This window comes from Jaculus jaculus, chromosome 13 (assembly GCF_020740685.1).
Source record: "Jaculus jaculus isolate mJacJac1 chromosome 13, mJacJac1.mat.Y.cur, whole genome shotgun sequence".
NCBI lineage: Eukaryota > Metazoa > Chordata > Mammalia > Rodentia > Dipodidae > Jaculus > Jaculus jaculus.
The window spans coordinates 53,605,634-53,624,047 of NC_059114.1; the positions used below are offsets into that span (position 1 = coordinate 53,605,634).

General features: G+C 42.7%; 1 protein-coding gene across 1 annotated transcript in view; it reads left to right on the forward strand.

Moving 5' to 3' along the window:
* Window positions 1–432: 432 nt before the first annotated feature.
* The window catches only part of Fbxl17 (F-box and leucine rich repeat protein 17), a 485,368-nt gene continuing 467,386 nt past the window's right edge, over window positions 433–18,414 (forward strand). Inside the window, exons 1-3 of the mRNA XM_045132854.1 lie at window positions 433–1,593; window positions 12,606–12,728; window positions 17,042–17,299. Of these exons, the coding sequence (XP_044988789.1) occupies window positions 505–1,593; window positions 12,606–12,728; window positions 17,042–17,299 (1,470 nt within the window). The 5' untranslated portion in view covers window positions 433–504. The remainder of the gene's footprint in view (window positions 1,594–12,605; window positions 12,729–17,041; window positions 17,300–18,414) is intronic.

The window sequence follows — 18,414 nt, forward strand, 5'->3', positions numbered from 1 at the left end:
GCCCTCGCGCGCGCCGCCGGCGGAGCCGCAGTTAAAATGGTCCGAGCGGGACCCGGCGTGGCCCGGGCCGCGGCGCTGGCTGGCTGACCGAGCGACCGAGCGAACGCACCGGCTGGCCGGGTCCCCCCAGCCGGCCCCCCTCGCCCCCTCCCTGCTCCCCCTCCCCGCGTGTGCTCGGCTCGCGCTCCTCGTCCTCCCCCGGCTGGCCTGGGCAAAGCATGTAGCCGCCCCGGGTCGGGCACCCGGGCCCCCCGCAGCTGACGCCCGCCTCCCCACCCCCGCCGTCGCGTGTGCCCGTGTGTGCGCAGGGCGACGGCGACCCCCCTCCTCCGCCACCGCCGCCACCTCCGCCGCCGCCGCCGCCACCGCGGGCCCCGAGGCCCCGGCCGGCGAGCAGGCCTGCCCCCCAGCTGCCGGGAGCCCGCGTCGCGGGGCGGGGAGGGGACGGCACGGGAGAGCGGCCCTCCGTCCCCGCTCCCCGGCGCCCTCCTCGGGGCCTTCTATATGGGCCACCTGCTCTCGAAGGAGCCGCGTAACCGCCCGAGCCAGAAGAGACCTCGCTGCTGCAGCTGGTGTCGCCGCCGGCGCCCGCTGCTCAGACTCCCCCGCCGGACCCCGGCCAAGCCGGCGCCGACCCAGCCGGCGGCGCCCCGGAGCCGGGACTGCTTCTTCCGCGGGCCCTGCATGCTGTGCTTCATCGTGCACAGCCCCGGCGCGCCCGCCCCCGCCGGCCCAGAGGAGGAGCCGCCGCTCTCGCCGCCGCCGCGGGACGGGGCCTACGCCGCCGCCCCGTCCCCGTCCTCGTCCTCGCAGCAGCAGCAGCAGCAGCAGCTCCTGGCGCGGCACTACGCGGCCCTGGCCGCCGAGGACTGCGCCGCCGCCGCCCGCCGTTTCCTGCTCTCCTCGGCCGCCGCCGCCGCCGCCGCCGCCGCCTCGGCCTCGTCGCCCGCGTCGTGCTGCAAAGAGCTGGGGCTGGCCGCGGCCGCCGCCTGGGAGCAGCAGGGCCGGAGCCTCTTCCTGGCCAGCGTGGGGCCCGTGCGCTTCCTGGGGCCGCCCGCCGCCGTGCAGCAGCTCTTCCGGGCACAGCCTCCGACCGCCGAGCCCCCCACGCCGCCCGACATGGTGTGCAAGCGCAAGGGGGCCGGGGTCCCCGCCTGCACCCCCTGCAAGCAGCCCCGCTGCGGCGGCGCCGGCGGCGGCGGCGGCGGGGGCTGTGGCGGCGGCGGCGGCGCTGGCGGCGGCGGCGGCGCGGGAGGAGGAGGAGCGGGGCCTGCGGGGGGAGGCGCCTCGCCGCCACGGCCCCCCGACGCCGGCTGCTGCCCGGGTCCCGAGCAGCCCCCGCCGCCGCCGCCGCCGCCGCCGCTGTGCCCCGCGCCCGCCTCCGAGTGTGCCCCCATCGAGGCCGGCGGGGATGCTGTCCGAGCCGGGGGCACCGCCCCCTCGTCCGCCCAGCAGCAGCAGCAGCAGCCGCAGCAGCCTGGAAGCGGCGACGCGGACTGTCAGGAGCCCCCCGAAACCCCTTGCGACTGTCACAGGGAGCCGCCCCCCGAAACCCCAGACATCAACCAGCTGCCGCCGTCCATTCTGCTTAAGGTGGGTCTGGGCGAGAGGCGCAGGGACGTCCACTTTTCCCCCGATCCCGGCCCCCCGCCTCCAGGGTTCTGTCTCTCCTCCCCCTGTGCGCAGAGGAGGGGGATTCCCTGACAGCAGGGGGACCCGAAGGGGAGACTGGGAAGACGGGGCGGCGGGGGGGTTGTGGGGGAACGGGGACTGTGCCACTGGCCTGTTCTTGAAATAGAAAATCTTGGAGTGTACTGAGTGTCTTATAGTAGCTTATGTCTGTTAGCCATAATCAGGGTTCATTTTTTTACATTAATCACTCCAGATACAGAATCTGAGACTTCTGTGAAATAGATACATGTACATGTGAGCAGTTCCTATCCGGTGTGTAAAGGCTTGGCATGGTACTCTATAAAAAGTTTTCCAGCAGTGTTTACAGGCTCGATGGCTGCCAGTTCGTGTCAGTGGCAACTTTTACTAAGCATTTGCATTTACCGTGATCTGTCACTACCACACCTTTCCATACATTTCTCATCCCTCCAGTTTATGCTGTGAGATAAAGACTGCCAGTCCTGTTTCGTATCAGAAGAAACTGATCTTTCAGTGTTTTCGGTCAGAAACTTAAGGTAGAGAGCCAGGCAGAAGTGTTCTTTGCTGTTGTGAAGTTAATAGTCTAGTGTTTGAGTGACTTGTGCAAGGTCACAATTACTAAAGGTCAAATTTGGGTTTTGAACTAGGGAATTTAGGCCAACTTGATTTATGCTGTTATATTTCCTTCCTACATCTGGACCTGTACATGACCGTATACAGATCGGAAGTGGGAACAGATGTATTTTTTTGTTGCGGGTTGGTGAGTGAAGAAGAGGTGAAGTGTCCTAAGGAAACTCACTTTTGCATACCAAGTAAAATTTGGTGCTTTGTCAATGCTGCTGACAAACTCTGTGAGTGTTTGTGTTGTTATTAACGTTTACTTTTCTAACTCCACACTTCTCTTTCTGGGGAAGTGACACTTCTTGTGTCATTGTGGATAATATTTAACTTAGCCAAGAATAACTTTGATGGGAACATAGCTACCTTTATTGTTACTGAAGTAGTTGTCATGAATTACAATTGTTACTATCAACAGTATATTTTCTTTGATTGGGCTTTTTGCATCTTTATAATTCTGAATGGTTGAATCTGTTTCACTGTGATAATGTTTTTGTGAATAACAGTACAAGAGTGGGAAAGCTTACATCTTGTGTCAAAGTGTAATGATCTAAACAGTATGCAGGTATATTTGTTGGAGGAGGAATTACTTTCTGTTTGTGTGCAGGGGCTAATTTTAGGACAGAGGAAACTTTCGCAAGTTCTTTAGATCACTGGATGACACGATTAAATAAAATATAAAATATTTGGTGTAGAAGTTTCATGGCTGTCCCCTATTTAGCAAGTAAGGCTGTTTAGAAACAAACCAAAGCAAAAACTTGGTGCTTTCCTCTTTCTACCTAAACTGTTGTTTCATGAAGTAAAGGGTATTTTAGTTTTATATATTTATTTATTTGGGTTATTGAATCTGGGTCTCCCTCTGTACCCTAGGCTGGCTTCAAACTCCTTAGTGCTGTCACTACAGATGCACACTGCCATGCCCGCCAAAAATATTTTAAATTTAATAAAAGAGAAAGACTGTAATAAAGAAAATACCTTAAAGGTTATCTTTAATGTGTCCTACTACATTTTTTTTTTTTCTTTTACATCTTTGCTGTGACTTGTTGAAACCCTGGTCTAAGGGATGTCTAGGAATTACCCATAGACTTGTTCTATTACAGTGGTGTACTTGGTCCTGTTATGTAGATTTATATTCCTTGTATTGACGCTTGAATCAAGATTCTCAGTCTAAATTGCATGTCCTTGTGGCAGCCAATGTGAAGTGAGTTGGACTAGGAAGAGAGACTTTCCAGTGTCTTCCAGCCCAAGTGAATGACTGGTCAGAGTCTGTGCATGTGCGTAAGTGCAGTGGTTGGCATATCTTGTAGGAATACTCAGGAGATGAGTGAATGACTGAGCCAGGTGAATATGCCTCACTACTAGGAGAAGGTCCTGCTTGGCTTGAGTTAGTCTTTGAGTCACAGTAGAGAAGAGTTCTGATTGCTTTTGGTAAGGGTAAGAAGTGCTTGGCTTGAATACAAGACTTAGGAAGCTATGACAGTTTTTTTTTTCCTCCTAATATTAGAAGAGGCATAGATTGATCCATCATCCACATTGAAAATATCTTTTTTATTAATAAAATTTTTATAGCTGTTTAAAAGGGGGGGGCAGAGGAAGAGTTGGGGAAAAAGTCTAAGGAAATGTGAATTAAAGGATGTTTCTTGGGGAAAGCTACCATACTTGCTGAATTTTTTTTCCCAGGTATAGCACAAGATACTGAACTGTTTTGTAGGCTGATTTTGGCCCAGTATCAAGGCTGGTTCACTTGTTTTTTATTTAGTACAAGTGATGAGTATTCCTTTCTTTTCAGCATTTGACTACTGGCAGCAAAGTCAAAGTTTGCCTTGCTACAACCCTATGCAGTCATCTGATTTCCTCTATTTTCTTTTTTTTTTCTGCTGAAACAGTGCCACATATGTCATAATTTTTTAAAATTTTGGCGTCAAAGAGTATATATTTGACCTGCTTCAGGGCTTTCCTAACAGCTAGAGCTCTCTCTAAAAAAAGGACTGAGTTCTTTCTTGCCTTTTAGAAAGGGACCAGGGACTAGTAAGCCTTCCTGGTTCTGGTTATATAACTATGTAACTAGAACAGGAAGAGATTGTTCAGGTCATTTAGTCACTTCTTCCCCTTCTTAATGTGTACAGAAAAGAGCCACAGAGAAGTGAAGTGGCTTCCCCCATTACATTTTAGTGAAACTAGGTCTGGATTCTACTCAACATTTTAAGAGGGCCTGGGTATTGATTGTGAGGGATTTTATGAAATAGATTCCTGAACTGTGGATAACTTCTAAACCACTGAATCTGAGGCTAATTTTGCAATTGGTCCATTTGTTTAAGAGAGCTAGGTAGAATGAGCACTCCAGGGCGCCCAGCCACTGCAAATGAGCTCTAGATGCATGTACCACCTTGCACATCTGCCTTTACATGGGTACTTGGGAATCTAACCTGGGTTCTTTTGCTTTGCTGTCAAGTGCTTTAACCACTAAGCCATCTCTACAACCTGAGTTGTAGTCGTTAAAATACAAGGCATCTGAGAAGCCGAGGATGGCTCTTGAACAGTCAGTTCTAGTGGGGGCACTTAGGTATTGAAACATGTTGCAGTAGGCCTGTGGTTACCAGATTAGTTTGGATCAAATAGAACTAGCCTCAGTTTTTGCTGCCTGTTGCCTTTATAACTCCAGGCAACTCTACCTGTTGCTCAGATTTTTACATGATGGAACCACTGTGCAGTGATGCTTCCTTGCCTATTTTCCATCTGAGTCATTGGGTATCTTTAGATCTACATTTGAATAGTGAGGATGTGTTTGCTTTAGATGATTTCGCGCTCTCTTAGCTAGTCCGTTTCTTTCCAAAGTGAACCATGTCCACAATGCCTTCACCTTGGTCTGTCAGGAGACATGGCATTTTTTTTATTTACTTATTTATTTATCATTTATTATTATTTTTTATTTTTTTAGTCAGTGAATACAGTCAAGATTGTACCATTGTTAGCCTCTTCCCTGACCTCCCCCCTCCACAGACACTCTCCTTGTTGGGGTATATGAGTCATGCATTGTGGGGTTAGCCTTTAGTTTGGGGTAGGTGGAAATGTCTGTGCATGTCATGACCCAACATGTGGCTCTGACATTCTTTCCGCCCCCCTCTTCCGTGAATTTCCCTGAGCCATGTTGGTCTGCTACAGTGATGAGGTCTTGGGAGCCTCTGTGTCTCTGGATATGTGGTTTGGTAGGACTTGATTGTTCTCTGTGTCTATCTCCGTCACCGTTGTTCTGGTTCCTGGTTCACCAAGAAAACAGTGTTCTTGCATGTTTCCCCAGTAACTCTTAGTTTCAACTGGGGCCCTTCTGAGGTATGATGGGGTGGTTCTTCCCTTAGGATCTATGTCATTCTGAAAAAGAGAAGCAGAGTCTCCAGCGGAGAGTACAGTTAGCCCCACGTAAATGTGATAACCACTATTTTTTAGATAGAATTTAATGGAGAGTGTGTTCATTCTTGGATTTGGTTCTGTTTTGTTTCCCAGCTCCAGCTATGGGTTCCATTCCACTGAGCAGATCAGTTAGCCAAATCAAGAGCAGTTGGTTTCCCACGATGGCTGTGCATCACTATTGTACTTGTATGAGCATCACATCAGAGATGTGGAATCTTTATTTGATAGTTTAATTACAAATAGGTTGCCTTAGTGGTCAAGGAAGAGCTTCAGTTGCTGGACTGTGTTTAGAATGTCTGGAGTTCTAGAGATGGTTTTAGTGTTGTAACGGTGTTTTCAGAAAGTCAAGTTTACCATATTTCCTTGCGAAAGACCAACTGGTCTTAGTCAACTATCAAAAAGGCTATCAAAAAGTGAGCAATGTTGCTTTCTCTCTGTCTCTCTTTTTAAATAATTTTATCAATGTTGGTGTCCTGAAATGAGTCGCCCCTGTCCAAGGGGTCACCTTGAGTCTTTGACAACTTGGGGTTTCAGGTTGTGTAAAAAATAGAGAAAGAAGACCGGTATGGTGGCGCACGCCTTTAATCCCAGCACTTGGGAGGCAGAGGTAGGAGGATCTCCATGAGTTTGAGGCTACCCTGAGATTACCTAGAGAATTCCAGGTCAGTCTGAGCAAGATGAGACCCTACCTTAACCCCATCTTCTCCAAAAAGAAAATACATTTAAGGGCTGGAGAGATGGCTTAGTGGGTAAGGCACACTGCCTACAAAGCCAAAGGACCTAGGTTCAATTCCCCAGGACCCATGTAAGCCAGATGCACAAGGTGACACATGCATCTAGAGTTTGTTTGCAGTGGCTGAAGGCCCTGATGAGCCCATTCGCTCTGTTTCTCTCTCAAATAAATGAAATAAGTATTTAAAAAAATAGGGAAAGAAGCAAGTATAAGTGAAAGAAAATGTGGAAAGATTGCACATTAGCATAATATTCTAACAATGGTGCTGAACTTTGGTCAGGTAGTGCATTTTATGCTTATCACTCACATGGTAAATTCCTTTCCACTTAGATGAAAAAGCTAATGGAGATGCATGTGGGTCTAGTCAATGATTATGGATCATAGTCACCATTTTATCATCACAAGAGAGAAGACTTACAAACAGCAGAAGTCAGACATCCGAGGTGCTGCTTGGTTCCAGTGAGGATGTTGAGGATAAATTGGCCCTTTAGAACCAGAGTTCTTTAAACTTACATAGATGATTAAGTCTCTTCTAGTCTTCTCTCTTGTATAAAATCTGGAGGGGAGAGGGACTTGGAGCTATGTCTGCAGGAAGAAGTTTGTGAAACCTTCCCATAGAAAACCCAGTATATAATGCAAAATTGCTCAACTCTTTGGGCTCTAGAAATAAATGAAAAGACAAAATATTAGGAGGCATTTGTCCTTAGGGAAACCTGTTAGAGCTTCAGGCAAGAATAGTAGAATTCTACAGCACTCTTGCATGGGCCCCCAGTGTGACTTCCTACCTTGACCTTTGACACAGATTATAATTTGAAAAACCAGCTTTGCTGCCAGAGGTCTGACACACTTTGGGACAAAAAGTAAAAACCTGTATTTACAAAGTAAAAATGGTGACCTTAGGAAGAAAACTAGAGAAATCCACACATTTGCTGACCTGAGGTTGTGGGGCTAGAGTGAGTGGGATCAAGAGAGAAGCTTAAAAGGATCATCTCTCCATACAGCCTTGCTCATTGGAAAGCCATACACATGTTTGGAGGGCTAATAGAAAGTAAGGCTTAAGGTAATCTTATCAATTGACTAAGCCTTGTTGAGTATAGTGGCACATGCCTATAATTCTAGCACTTGGGAGCCAGAGGCAGGATCACAAATTTGAGGCTAACTTGCAAAACAAAAGTCAGAAATGGCCAAATGTTGCATATTCTCTTTTTGTAACCCATGCATAGATAGAAGAGAGAGCTGGTGATATTTGAACAGACTTTTGTGAAATAACTAGATAAAACTAGACTATTGAGGCATGCAGTGACTTCCCTAGGAAGCCAGGCTAAAAAAATATCAATAAGAACCAACGCCTTAGCACAGAGATACTTGCATGGTAGGGAATACAGATTCCACTTTGAAACCAGGCTAGTTAAATATAAAAAGGCTCAGAACAATAAATGGAAATCTATTATTGTTACAATGTTACCTGAAATGCCTCCTTTAAAAAAAAAATTGAGATATGTATAGCCAGAAAAATGTGAGCCATACTGAGGGAAAGAAAACAATGAATAGAAACTTAACTCTAGGTGCATCAGGATGATGTTTGACTTAGCAGATAAGGACTTCAAATGACTATTGGGCATATGTTAAAAGAATGAAAAGAAACATTCAAATAATTATAGGAGGATATAACTACTACACTGACTCAACAAGTAGGAATTCTCAATAAGAAAATAAAAGTTACAAAAAATTAATCTTAGGCTGAAGAGAGAGAGAGAGCTCAGTTAGTTCTAGACACTACTGTGGAAATTTTAACTGTGCTTTTCAATCCTCACTATAATGTTATGAAGTGCTTTTCAATCCTTGGTCTAATGCTATAAAGTAAATGCTATGTTACTCACACTTTAGAGATAAAGAAATTACAGAACAGAGAAGTTGATTTGCCCAAATTTATATTGATAGTTAATGATACAGCCATGATTCAGACCTAAAGATAGTATGATCTCTTAACATTCTGTCCTCCTTAAAATTTTTATTTAGTATTGTGGAAATTTTCATATGTAACCTTAGGTATGGTTCACCAAGTTTCAACAATATTTTGCTTTTCTTGTTTCTTCTTTTACCAGCATTTTTTTGTTTTGTTTTCAATAAAGAATCTGAAAACATTCTAGATAAAATTGCATTTCTGCCATAAGCACTAAAGTATCTAAAATATGCCGTTTTTTTTTTTTGCTTGAGGTAGGGTCTTACTCTATTGCAGGCTGCCCTTGAACCCATGGTGATCTTCCTGCCTCAGCCTTGAGTGCTAGGATTGCAGGCATGTGCCACTGCCTAAAATTTAGAAGGGGAATTAAGAAGCTATTCAGCAGGAGTGGAAGGGGACAAGAGAAGGTAATGGTGGTGAATATGACAAAAAATATTATATACATGCATAAAATTGTCAATGCATTTAAAAAATAGTGAAAACAATCTTTAAAAATAGCCTTTTAATTTAGATTAATGTTATTTTTTTTTTTTACTATATTTAAGAGTAGAGCATGATGTTTTGATATGGAGTAATTTTAGATTTATAGGAAAAGTGCAAAGTACAGTTTATCTCCCCTATGTAATTTATGTTACTGAAGTGCACTTGCTGAAACCATGGTATTAGTATTGGCGCATTAACCACTAACTAAATTCCAGTCTTTTTCATTGAGCATTTTCATACATGTACATAATATATTTTGATTATAATCCCCTCCCATTATTTTCTTTCATCCCCCCTCCTTCATAACCCTTCTGTATAAATACTTCTTTTCCAGTTTGATGTCTTTTTTTATTTTTCCCCTCTTCCTTCATCATCCATGATGACATGTTCATAGACCCAATCTTGTACAGGCAGCCTGAGTCCCTGGGAGGTCGTGATTGCCTTGGCTACTTTGGTGTCCAGTAGACTGCATTCACAAGCACTCCTCCATATGCTCTGGTTCTAGTTCTTCCTTTTTTCTTTTAAATATTTATTTATGGACTGGAGAGATGGCTGAGTGGTTAAGGCACTTGCCCGAAAAGCCTAATGACTCAGGTTCAGTTTCCACAGCACTCATGTAAGCCAAATGCGCAAGGCGGTCTATGTGTCTGGAGTTGGTTTGCAGTGGCTGGAGGTCCTGTTGTGCCCATTCTCTATCTGCCTCTTTCTCTTTCTCAAATAAACAAATAAAAATAAAATATTTCAAAAAAAATTTACTTATTTGCAAGCAGAGAGAGAGAGAGAGGATGTGTGCGCCAGGGCCTCTGGCCACTGCAAACAAACTCCAGATGCATGTGCCACCTTGTGTAGCTGGCTTTACATGGTTCCTGGGGAATGAAATCATGATCTTTGCAGGCAGGTTTCTTAACCTTTCAGCCATCTCTCCAGCCCCCTTACATTCTTTTTGCCACCTCTTCCCCAGTATTCCCTGAGCCTTGGTGAGTGTGATAAACATGTCTCATTTGGTGCAGGACATTAAACTGTCACTTCTTCTCAGCACTCTGATTAGTCTCAAGTTTCCTGAATAGTTACATCTACAAAAAGAAGCTTCTTTGATCAAAATGAGAGCAGCACTAACCTATGGGCATAAACATAAATATTTCAAAGGCAATTTGATGAACACAGCATTTCTAACATCGTCATTTTTCTTTTGAATAACATGCTTTTCTGATTTTTCTTTGTCCCAGGAGACAATTCAGGATTATATTAGTGGTCTTTTCTCCTTTTTCTTCTGTGGAGTATAATAGTTTCTCAGTCTTTTCTCACTTTTTTCATGAGTTTAAATTTTTTGAGACATTTTAGTTGGATATTTTGTAGAAAGGTCAGCATTCATTCATTCATTCATACATACATACATGTATGTATGTATGTATGTATGTATGTATGTATGTATGTATTTGAGTCTCTAGAAAATGGTACCAAAAGGGTAAAGTAGTTCTGTAATGATTTGCTTTTGTTTTTCTGTTTTCTCTTAAATCACATCTAAAAGGTCATATTGTTCCAAGGTCAAATTAGGAAATTTAACAGTAATCTCCTCTCATCTTTGTTTTCTTCATGTACTCTATTCTCTCTCCCTCTCTCTTTTTTTTCTTATCCTTACATTAAGACACATATACACTGTGGTGTTTGATTCAGGTGTCCCCCATAAACTTAGGTGTTCCGAATGCTAGATTCCCAGCTGATGGAGATTTGGGAATGAATGCCTCCTGTAGGAAGTGTATTGTTGTGGGTAGGCTTATGGGTGTTATAGCCAGTTTCCCCTTGCTAGTTTTGGGCACACTCTCCTGTTGCTATTATTTACCTGATGTTGTCCAGGGGATGAGGTCCACCCTCTGCTCATGCCATCCTTTTCCTCTGCCATCATGAAGCTTCCCCTCGAACCTGTAAGCCAAAATAAACCCCTTTTTTCCCCACAAACTGCTCTTGGTTGGGTGATTTCTACTAGCAATGTGAACCTGACTGCAACAGTAAAGTGGTACCAAGGAGTGGGATTGCTGCTAGACACCTGACTGTGTGGCTTTGGCCTTTTGAAGCTGATTTTCAAGAGGAATGTGGAAGGATTTGAAATTGGCCTAAGAGATGCCTTGCAGTGCTGTAAGTACAGCTTGATGGACTCTTTTGGTCGGAGTTGAAAGACCTGAATGCAGTAAGAACTATGGACTATGAGGTTTGGTTTATGAGGGTGAGAAAGAGCTTTACTTGGATTGGGCTACTAGTTTGTGTGAGGCTTGCTGTTATGCCTGTATCCTGAGAAGTTGTGCAGGGTTGCTCTGCATAGAAATGAACTGGTGTAAGCAGAGGGGTATGGCACAGAAAGAAATCTTTAGGCTGAAACTGCTGCCTGTTCAGCTGCAATTGAGAGATTACAACCTTTGGGATTGGGCCAGTTGACCTGCACTGGGGCAACAGGAAGAATGTAGACTCTCTTGAAGGGGTCTGAGTGCTCAAGGAGTGTCCTGTTCTTCAAAGTCTGCTTTATTCCTCCCCCTGGATAAACAAATTGGCATCCTACCTGGTATCGTGGAGTATAAGAAATACAGGAAAGGGAGTGTCACTGAGTTTGCAACACAGTTTTGTGTTTTGGAAATGGCCATGGGCCGTGTGAAGCAGGTTTGCTGGATGCCTGCATAGATACCCCATGGGGTCATGAGGTTGAACCTTGAATTGTGGAGACCCAGTGGAGCTGCCAGGACCAGGAGATGGCTGTTAAGGAAAGCTGCCCCCTCCCTACCCTATGAAGTTTTCCAGGACTGTGAGTAGCCTAGCTGGAGGGGTGTAATTGGAACTCCAGAGACTTGTTGCTATTTAGGATTATTGAACTTGGAGACTAGAGTTGTTGGACTCGAAGCTAGAGTTTGATGTTTGCTCTGGTTGTTTTAAATCTTGTATTGGTTGAATGTTTGTTTGTTATGCCCAATGCCATCTTTTGCAGTGTGAATGTTTATTCTGTGCCATTATGTTTTGTTTTGTTTTTTCCCAGTAGTATGGCCCAATTAAAAGATCTTGGACTATGGGGATGTATGAACGTCTTTGGAATTGACAGAAAACTATGGGGAATTTTAAAGTTGGATGAATCCATTGCATTTTGTATTACGTATGGTTATCAGTTTATGGCGGGCAGGGGTGGAATGTGGTGGTTTGATTCAGATATTCCCCATAAACTTAGGTGTTCTGAATGCTAGGTTCCCAGCTGATGGAGATTTGGGAATTCATGCCTCTTGGAGGAAGTGTATTGTTGGGGGAAGGCTTGCGGGTGTTATAGCCAGTTTTCCCTTGCCAATGTTTGTCACACTCTTCTGTTGCTTTGTCCACCTGATGTTGGTGAGGGGTTGATGTCCATCCTCTGTTCATGCCATTGTTTTCCCCTGCCATTGTAGAGCTTCTCCTCGAGCCTGTAAGCCAAAATAAACCTTTTCACACACACTGCTCTTGGTTGGGTGACTTCTACCAGCAATGCGTACCTGACTGCAGCACACACATACCAGTGTCATCCTGTCCTCTCCTCTCCTCTCCTGAAAGACATCATCATCAGGGATCTTATTTCCTGTACTACCACACTTCCTTACTTCCTGTATAGGGGTAGTCTTTTAAAGTGCCTTTTTTTCCCGTAATACCCACTTATATTTAAATAGTTCATATTTTGTATAGTTGTGTTTTTTTCCCTGTGCCTTGAAAATATTTAGCACATTTTGGTTCTTTATTTATTTACAGATTTTTTCCAATTTGTCCCTGGATGAACGTTGCCTTTCTGCATCGCTGGTTTGCAAGTACTGGCGTGACCTTTGTTTAGATTTCCAGTTTTGGAAGCAGCTGGATCTTAGCAGTCGTCAGCAGGTATGGAGTCTAACTAACATGAAGACAACCTTGATTTGACTTGCCAAGTTAACGAACAATCTTTTTTTTTTTTTTTAAATTTTTTATTTATTTATTTGAGAGCGACAGACACAGAGAGAAAGACAGATAGAGGGAGAGAGAGAGAATGGGCGTGCCAGGGCCTCCAGCCTTTGGAAACAAACTCCAGACGCGTGCGCCCCCTTGTGCATCTGGCTAACGTGGGACCTGGGGAACCGAGCCTCGAACCGGGGTCCTTAGGCTTCACAGGCATGCGCTTAACCGCTAAGCCATCTCTCCAGCCCACGAGCAATCTTTAATTCCCCTAACAAAATCTCTTGCATGTTCTTTCAAGTTAGTTTAAATAACTGTAATCTAAAATTTTATGCTTTTTTAATTTTTGAGTCTGTCTGTCTGTCTCTCTCTCTCTCTCTGTGTGTGTGAGAGAGAGAGAGAGGGAGAGGGAGAGAGAGAGAGAAGAAAGTGAAAGTTAGGGTTTCATGAAGAACATAGTTTCTAATGTTGATTGGTAATTTTATATTATTTTTAATGTTTATTTTAGTAACATCTTTGTCATTTTATTATTATCTTTTTAAAATTGCTACTTTTCTTTTTTGGGAGGAATGGTTGTATCATGAATATTAGTTTAATAGTAGAAAACAATGACACACATTAATGTAGCACTACCTCTGTGCCATGTACTGTCCTCTGGGTTTATACATACAGATTTCCTTGAGTCCTTTAGCAACACTGTTAGGAGATACTATTGTTTCCTGTTTGAAGGATGAATCAATGTGAGCAAATTGGGCTAAAGTAATTCTTTTAAAAAAGATATAGTCCTTTTGAAAGATTTTAAATATATATATTTAATTAATTAATTTATTTATTTGAGAGACAGGCAGATAGAGAGAATGGGTACACCAAGGCCTCTAACCCTGCAAATAGCTCCAGATGCATATACTAACTTGTGCATATGGCTTATGTGGGTACTGTGGAATTGAACCTAGTCCTCAGGCTTCGCAGGCAAGTGTCTTAACCATTAAGGCATCTTTCCAGCCCAGATTTTCTTTCTTCCTTTCTTTTTTTATTTTTTTTAATGTTTTCACTTATTTACTTGAGAGTGAGATAGAAATAGAGATAAATGTGATAAAGATAGATTGTTTTGTTTGTTCCAGGGCTTCCTGCCACAGCAAACAATTCCAGATGCATGCACCACTTGGTTTTTTGGCATTATGTAGGTATTGCAGAACTGACCACACTTTGCAGGCAACTGTTTTTAACTGCTGAGCTATTTCCCCAGCTCCCCTCTTTCTTGATTTGTTTTTTTGAGGTTGGGTCTTTTTCTAGCCCAGGGTGACCTGGAATTGCCTATGTATTCTCAAGCTGCCCTGGAACTATAGCCATCCTCCTACCTCTGCTTCCCAAGTGCTGAGATTAAAGGAATGCTCTACTATGCATGGGTTCTCCACCCTTTTTGACATGCTTTCTAATTTTCCTCATTGTTTAGCTGCTTAATATATTTACATGGTAGTATAAATTGGAAAAAAGTATAATTTATAGTGTTTATTACAAATCATATATCAGCGTTGTTCATTCTTTCAATATTGGGCATCAGTGTTTGACATTAGAAGTGTATTTGCAGTAAGAGCAGGATCTTACTGGAGTCAAACATCTCCTTGATATACTAGTAGTTATATATTTACTAGGTTGTGCTAGTTAATAACCAGCTTTCAAAAAATGTTCAATTTGTAATGTTTGTCAGTTGCTGTAATCTCACATGGATTATTACTATAGTAATAATCATACCATGGCTATGCATATCTTGCCATGGAGTTGAAATTCACAAAGAAGTACACATAGTAGGCTCTTGTGAGATGGTACAAGCACATTCTAACACACCGTTAGTTGTTTGTATATATTCCTCACATTTTATTTGTTTGATTTTTTTTTTTTTGTTTTTAATTGAGGCAGGGAGCTTTCACTGTAGCCCAGGCTGACCTGAAACTCTTAACTCTGTAGCCCCCTGCTGATCTCTAATCCACAGTGATTCTCCTTCATCAGTCTTCCTAGTGCTGGGTTGAAAGGCCTCCATGTCCAGCATAATTTCCCACATTAAATTTTTGTTTGTTTGTTTGTTTTTTGAGGTAGGGTCTTGCTCTAGGCTGCCCTGGAATTCACTATGTAGTCTCAAGGTGGCCTCAAACTCATGGCAATCCTCTTACCTCTGCCTCCTGAGTGCTGGGATTAAAGGTGTATGCCATCATGCCCTAGTCATTTCCCACATTTTAAACAGGCAAGTTCTAGAACATTGCGCATAAGTTGTTGTCTTTGTTTTCAGTCTCATCAGTGGACGGTTAAAACAAGTATAGAATTTCTTAGTGTCTTAGCTTTATGCATGTTTTGTACAGAGAAACTAGCGAGATTGGTAAATCAGTTATGGTTAGTAGGGCATAGTTAGGAAAATGCAAGTAATCCATTAGCCTCCCTTACTCTTGAATGTCTAAGCTATTTACTACCAGCTTACATTAACAATAGCTTTCCTCCTCTGGAGATGGAAAAATAATCATCAAAAGGAAAAATATTTGATGATTTAGCTGTTGAGGGAACTATGTTGCATTCATGCTGTTTTCAGTAAATAGTTTCATTGTTGGCTCTTACTACTTGTTATACTCAGAACACTTCAGTTCTTTTCCTTTTTTACATTTTAAACTTCACCTGAATTTTCTCTTTACCTTACTGTTACCCAAAGGACATGATAACATTAGCTTTGTTTTCCTCTTTGAAACATGGTTATTGGGCTGGGAATGTGCAGAGGCTGATATTTTATTTATTATTATTTTCTTTATTCAGATGCCTATGTGAGTTTTTTTGCCAGCCAAAAATTGAGATTATTTACATTTAGCACTGAATCTTCTGAGTAAAGTTTCTTGGCAGGGACCTTTCTATAGTCTTTGGAGATTTGATACAAAATGATATATTTTCTTAGCTATAAAGTAGTATTCTTTTTAAAAAATCATTTTATTTATTTGAAAGAGAGAGAAAGGAACATATATGTAGATAGATTGGTAGAGAGAGAAGAAAGAGAGAGATAGAGATAGAGATAGAGATAGAGAGAGAGAGAGAGAGAGAGAGAGAGAGAGAATGGGTGCACCATGCTCTTTGGCCACTGCAAATGCACTTCAGATACATGTACCACCTTGTGTATCTGGCTTATGTGGGTTTTGGGAAATCAAATTTGAGTCCTTTGGCTTTGTAGGGAAATACCTTAACTGCTAAGTCATTGCTCCAGCTCATAAAGTAGTATTCTGATAGCAGTAAAAGAACTGAAATTTATATGCTGTGGTATTAACTGATATCAAGTGTACAGACTTAATCCCTGTATTGTAATATATGCTATTGGCTGGATTATAAATTGAAAACTAAATATTAAATATTATAATACAATTTTGTCTGGCTTTTGGTGAGCTTGAAGATTTAATTAAAGTGAGTTATTTTTATACTTCAAACAAAAAGTAAAACTTAAATTCTTTCTTGGTTTTCTGGTATGAAATCTTTACTTCAGTATTCATATGTAGAGTTTATACCACACCAACAATTAGTAGTAATTAGATGTTCAACAAACAGGTTTTGTCTAGTACAGAAACCACAAATTAAGGGTCCACCAATACTGCCCCCCCTGCAGATGTCATTTGCAAGTCTCAGGAGTCACCCATATTTCTAATCAAACATCTGTAAACTCAGAAGTTCCTGCAGTCACCTCTTGATAAATAGTTATAAGTATCCATTTAACTCAGGAAAATAGTTTACTTACATTTTCTGGTACCAAATGGAAAAGAAGTATAGTGCAGGCTATAGGCATCCCGCTCCGAAAACCTTCAGCATGTTAATTGCTTATTGTTTCTTGAAGAGTTTTTATAACCTAATTTCCCTCAATGGGTGGGTTTTAAGGCTAAAATCATACCCTCTGATTATCTGTTTAGTCTTTATGTAGCCAGACCTCACTTTAAAACTGTCTAGGGACACCACTCTGATTAACTTTATTACTATAAATTCAGATATGGTTGAGGGGACCTGTCAAAAGACCTTGTCAGTCAGCAAACCCCATGAGTTTTAGGAGATCAGTCTTAGCAACTGGGAGCAAAGAAAAAGTATGTTTTTAATTTTTCTATAATTTTTATCATTCCTTATAAGGAGGTATTTCTGTGGATATTTTTATGCTTTAATTATTTATCAGCAGAAACTTAATAAAAACTTAACAAAAAAGAGCTTTATGCTTTTGCCAAAAGTATAATTCATTATCTCATTTTCTCTCACAGGTTACTGATGAGTTATTGGAAAAAATTGCATCAAGAAGTCAGAATATAATTGAAATCAACATTTCTGATTGTCGCAGCATGTCTGACACCGGTGTGTGTGTTCTAGCATTTAAGTGTCCTGGGCTTCTTAGGTATACAGCCTACAGGTGTAAGCAGCTTTCTGACACCTCCATCATCGCTGTGGCCTCCCACTGTCCTTCACTTCAGAAGGTGCATGTAGGCAACCAGGACAAACTGACTGATGAAGGACTCAAGCAGGTACATCTAACTTTACAAAATGACTTTATCTATCAGTTCAAAGTACTTTTCTGTAGCAATGTTTTGAAGGGCTTTTAAATTAAAAGTAATGTTCAGAGCCTAAACAAGTCAGCCATCTTTTTTTATTTAAAGGTGAATATTTGCTTAGGTTAATGAGCTAGAAAATAATCAGTAGGTTTACATTGCTGCATTTTATAATAAGTGCCTGAACTTCTGTGACTTAACAGTTTTATTAATTTTTTTTACTTGCTTTGCACCAGAGTTTGTTTTGAGTTACAGTATTCAGTTTAGGTTAGAGTAGTATTCAGGTTAGGTTTAAGTTTTAAAAACTAACTTTTAATTATGTTAGAAAATGATGTAAGTAACATGATTCTGTTTATTCTCCCCCCCTTTTTTTTGAGGTAGAGTCTCCTTCTAAGCCCAGGCTGACCTGGAATTCACCATGTAGTCTCAGGGTGGTTTCAAATTCACTTTGATCCTCCTGCCTCTGCCTCCCGAGTGCTAGAATTAAAGGCATGGGCCACTATACCTGGCTTATTTATTTGTCGGGGTGAGAGAGAGAGAGAGAGAGAAAGAGGCAGAGTGAGAGAAAAAGAATGGGCACATCAGGACCCCAAGTCTGCAAATGAACTCCAGATGCATGTGTCACTTTGTGTATCTGGCTGTACATGGGTGCTGGGGAATCGAACCTGGGTTGTTAGGCTTTGTAGACAAGAACCTTAACCACTGAGTAATCTTTCCAGCACTTGATATGATTTAAAAATATCAAGGTGGCTGGACGTGGTGGCGCATGCCTTTAATTCCAGTACTCGGGAGGTAGGAGGATTGCTGTGAGTTTGAGGTCACCCTGAGAATTCAGAGTGTATTCCAGGCCAGCCTTGACTACAGTGAAACCCTTCCTTAAAAGACCAATAAATAAATAAATAAATAGAAATCAAGGTGGGGCTGGCATAACTGTTAAAGATGCTTGCCTATGAATCCTAAGGACCCAGATTTGATTCTTCAGGCACCACCTAAGCTAGATACACAGCGTGGCACATGCATGTGGAGTTTGTTTGTGGTGGCTAGAGACTCTGGCACACCCATTCTCTCTCTGTCTCTGTGTCTCTAATAAA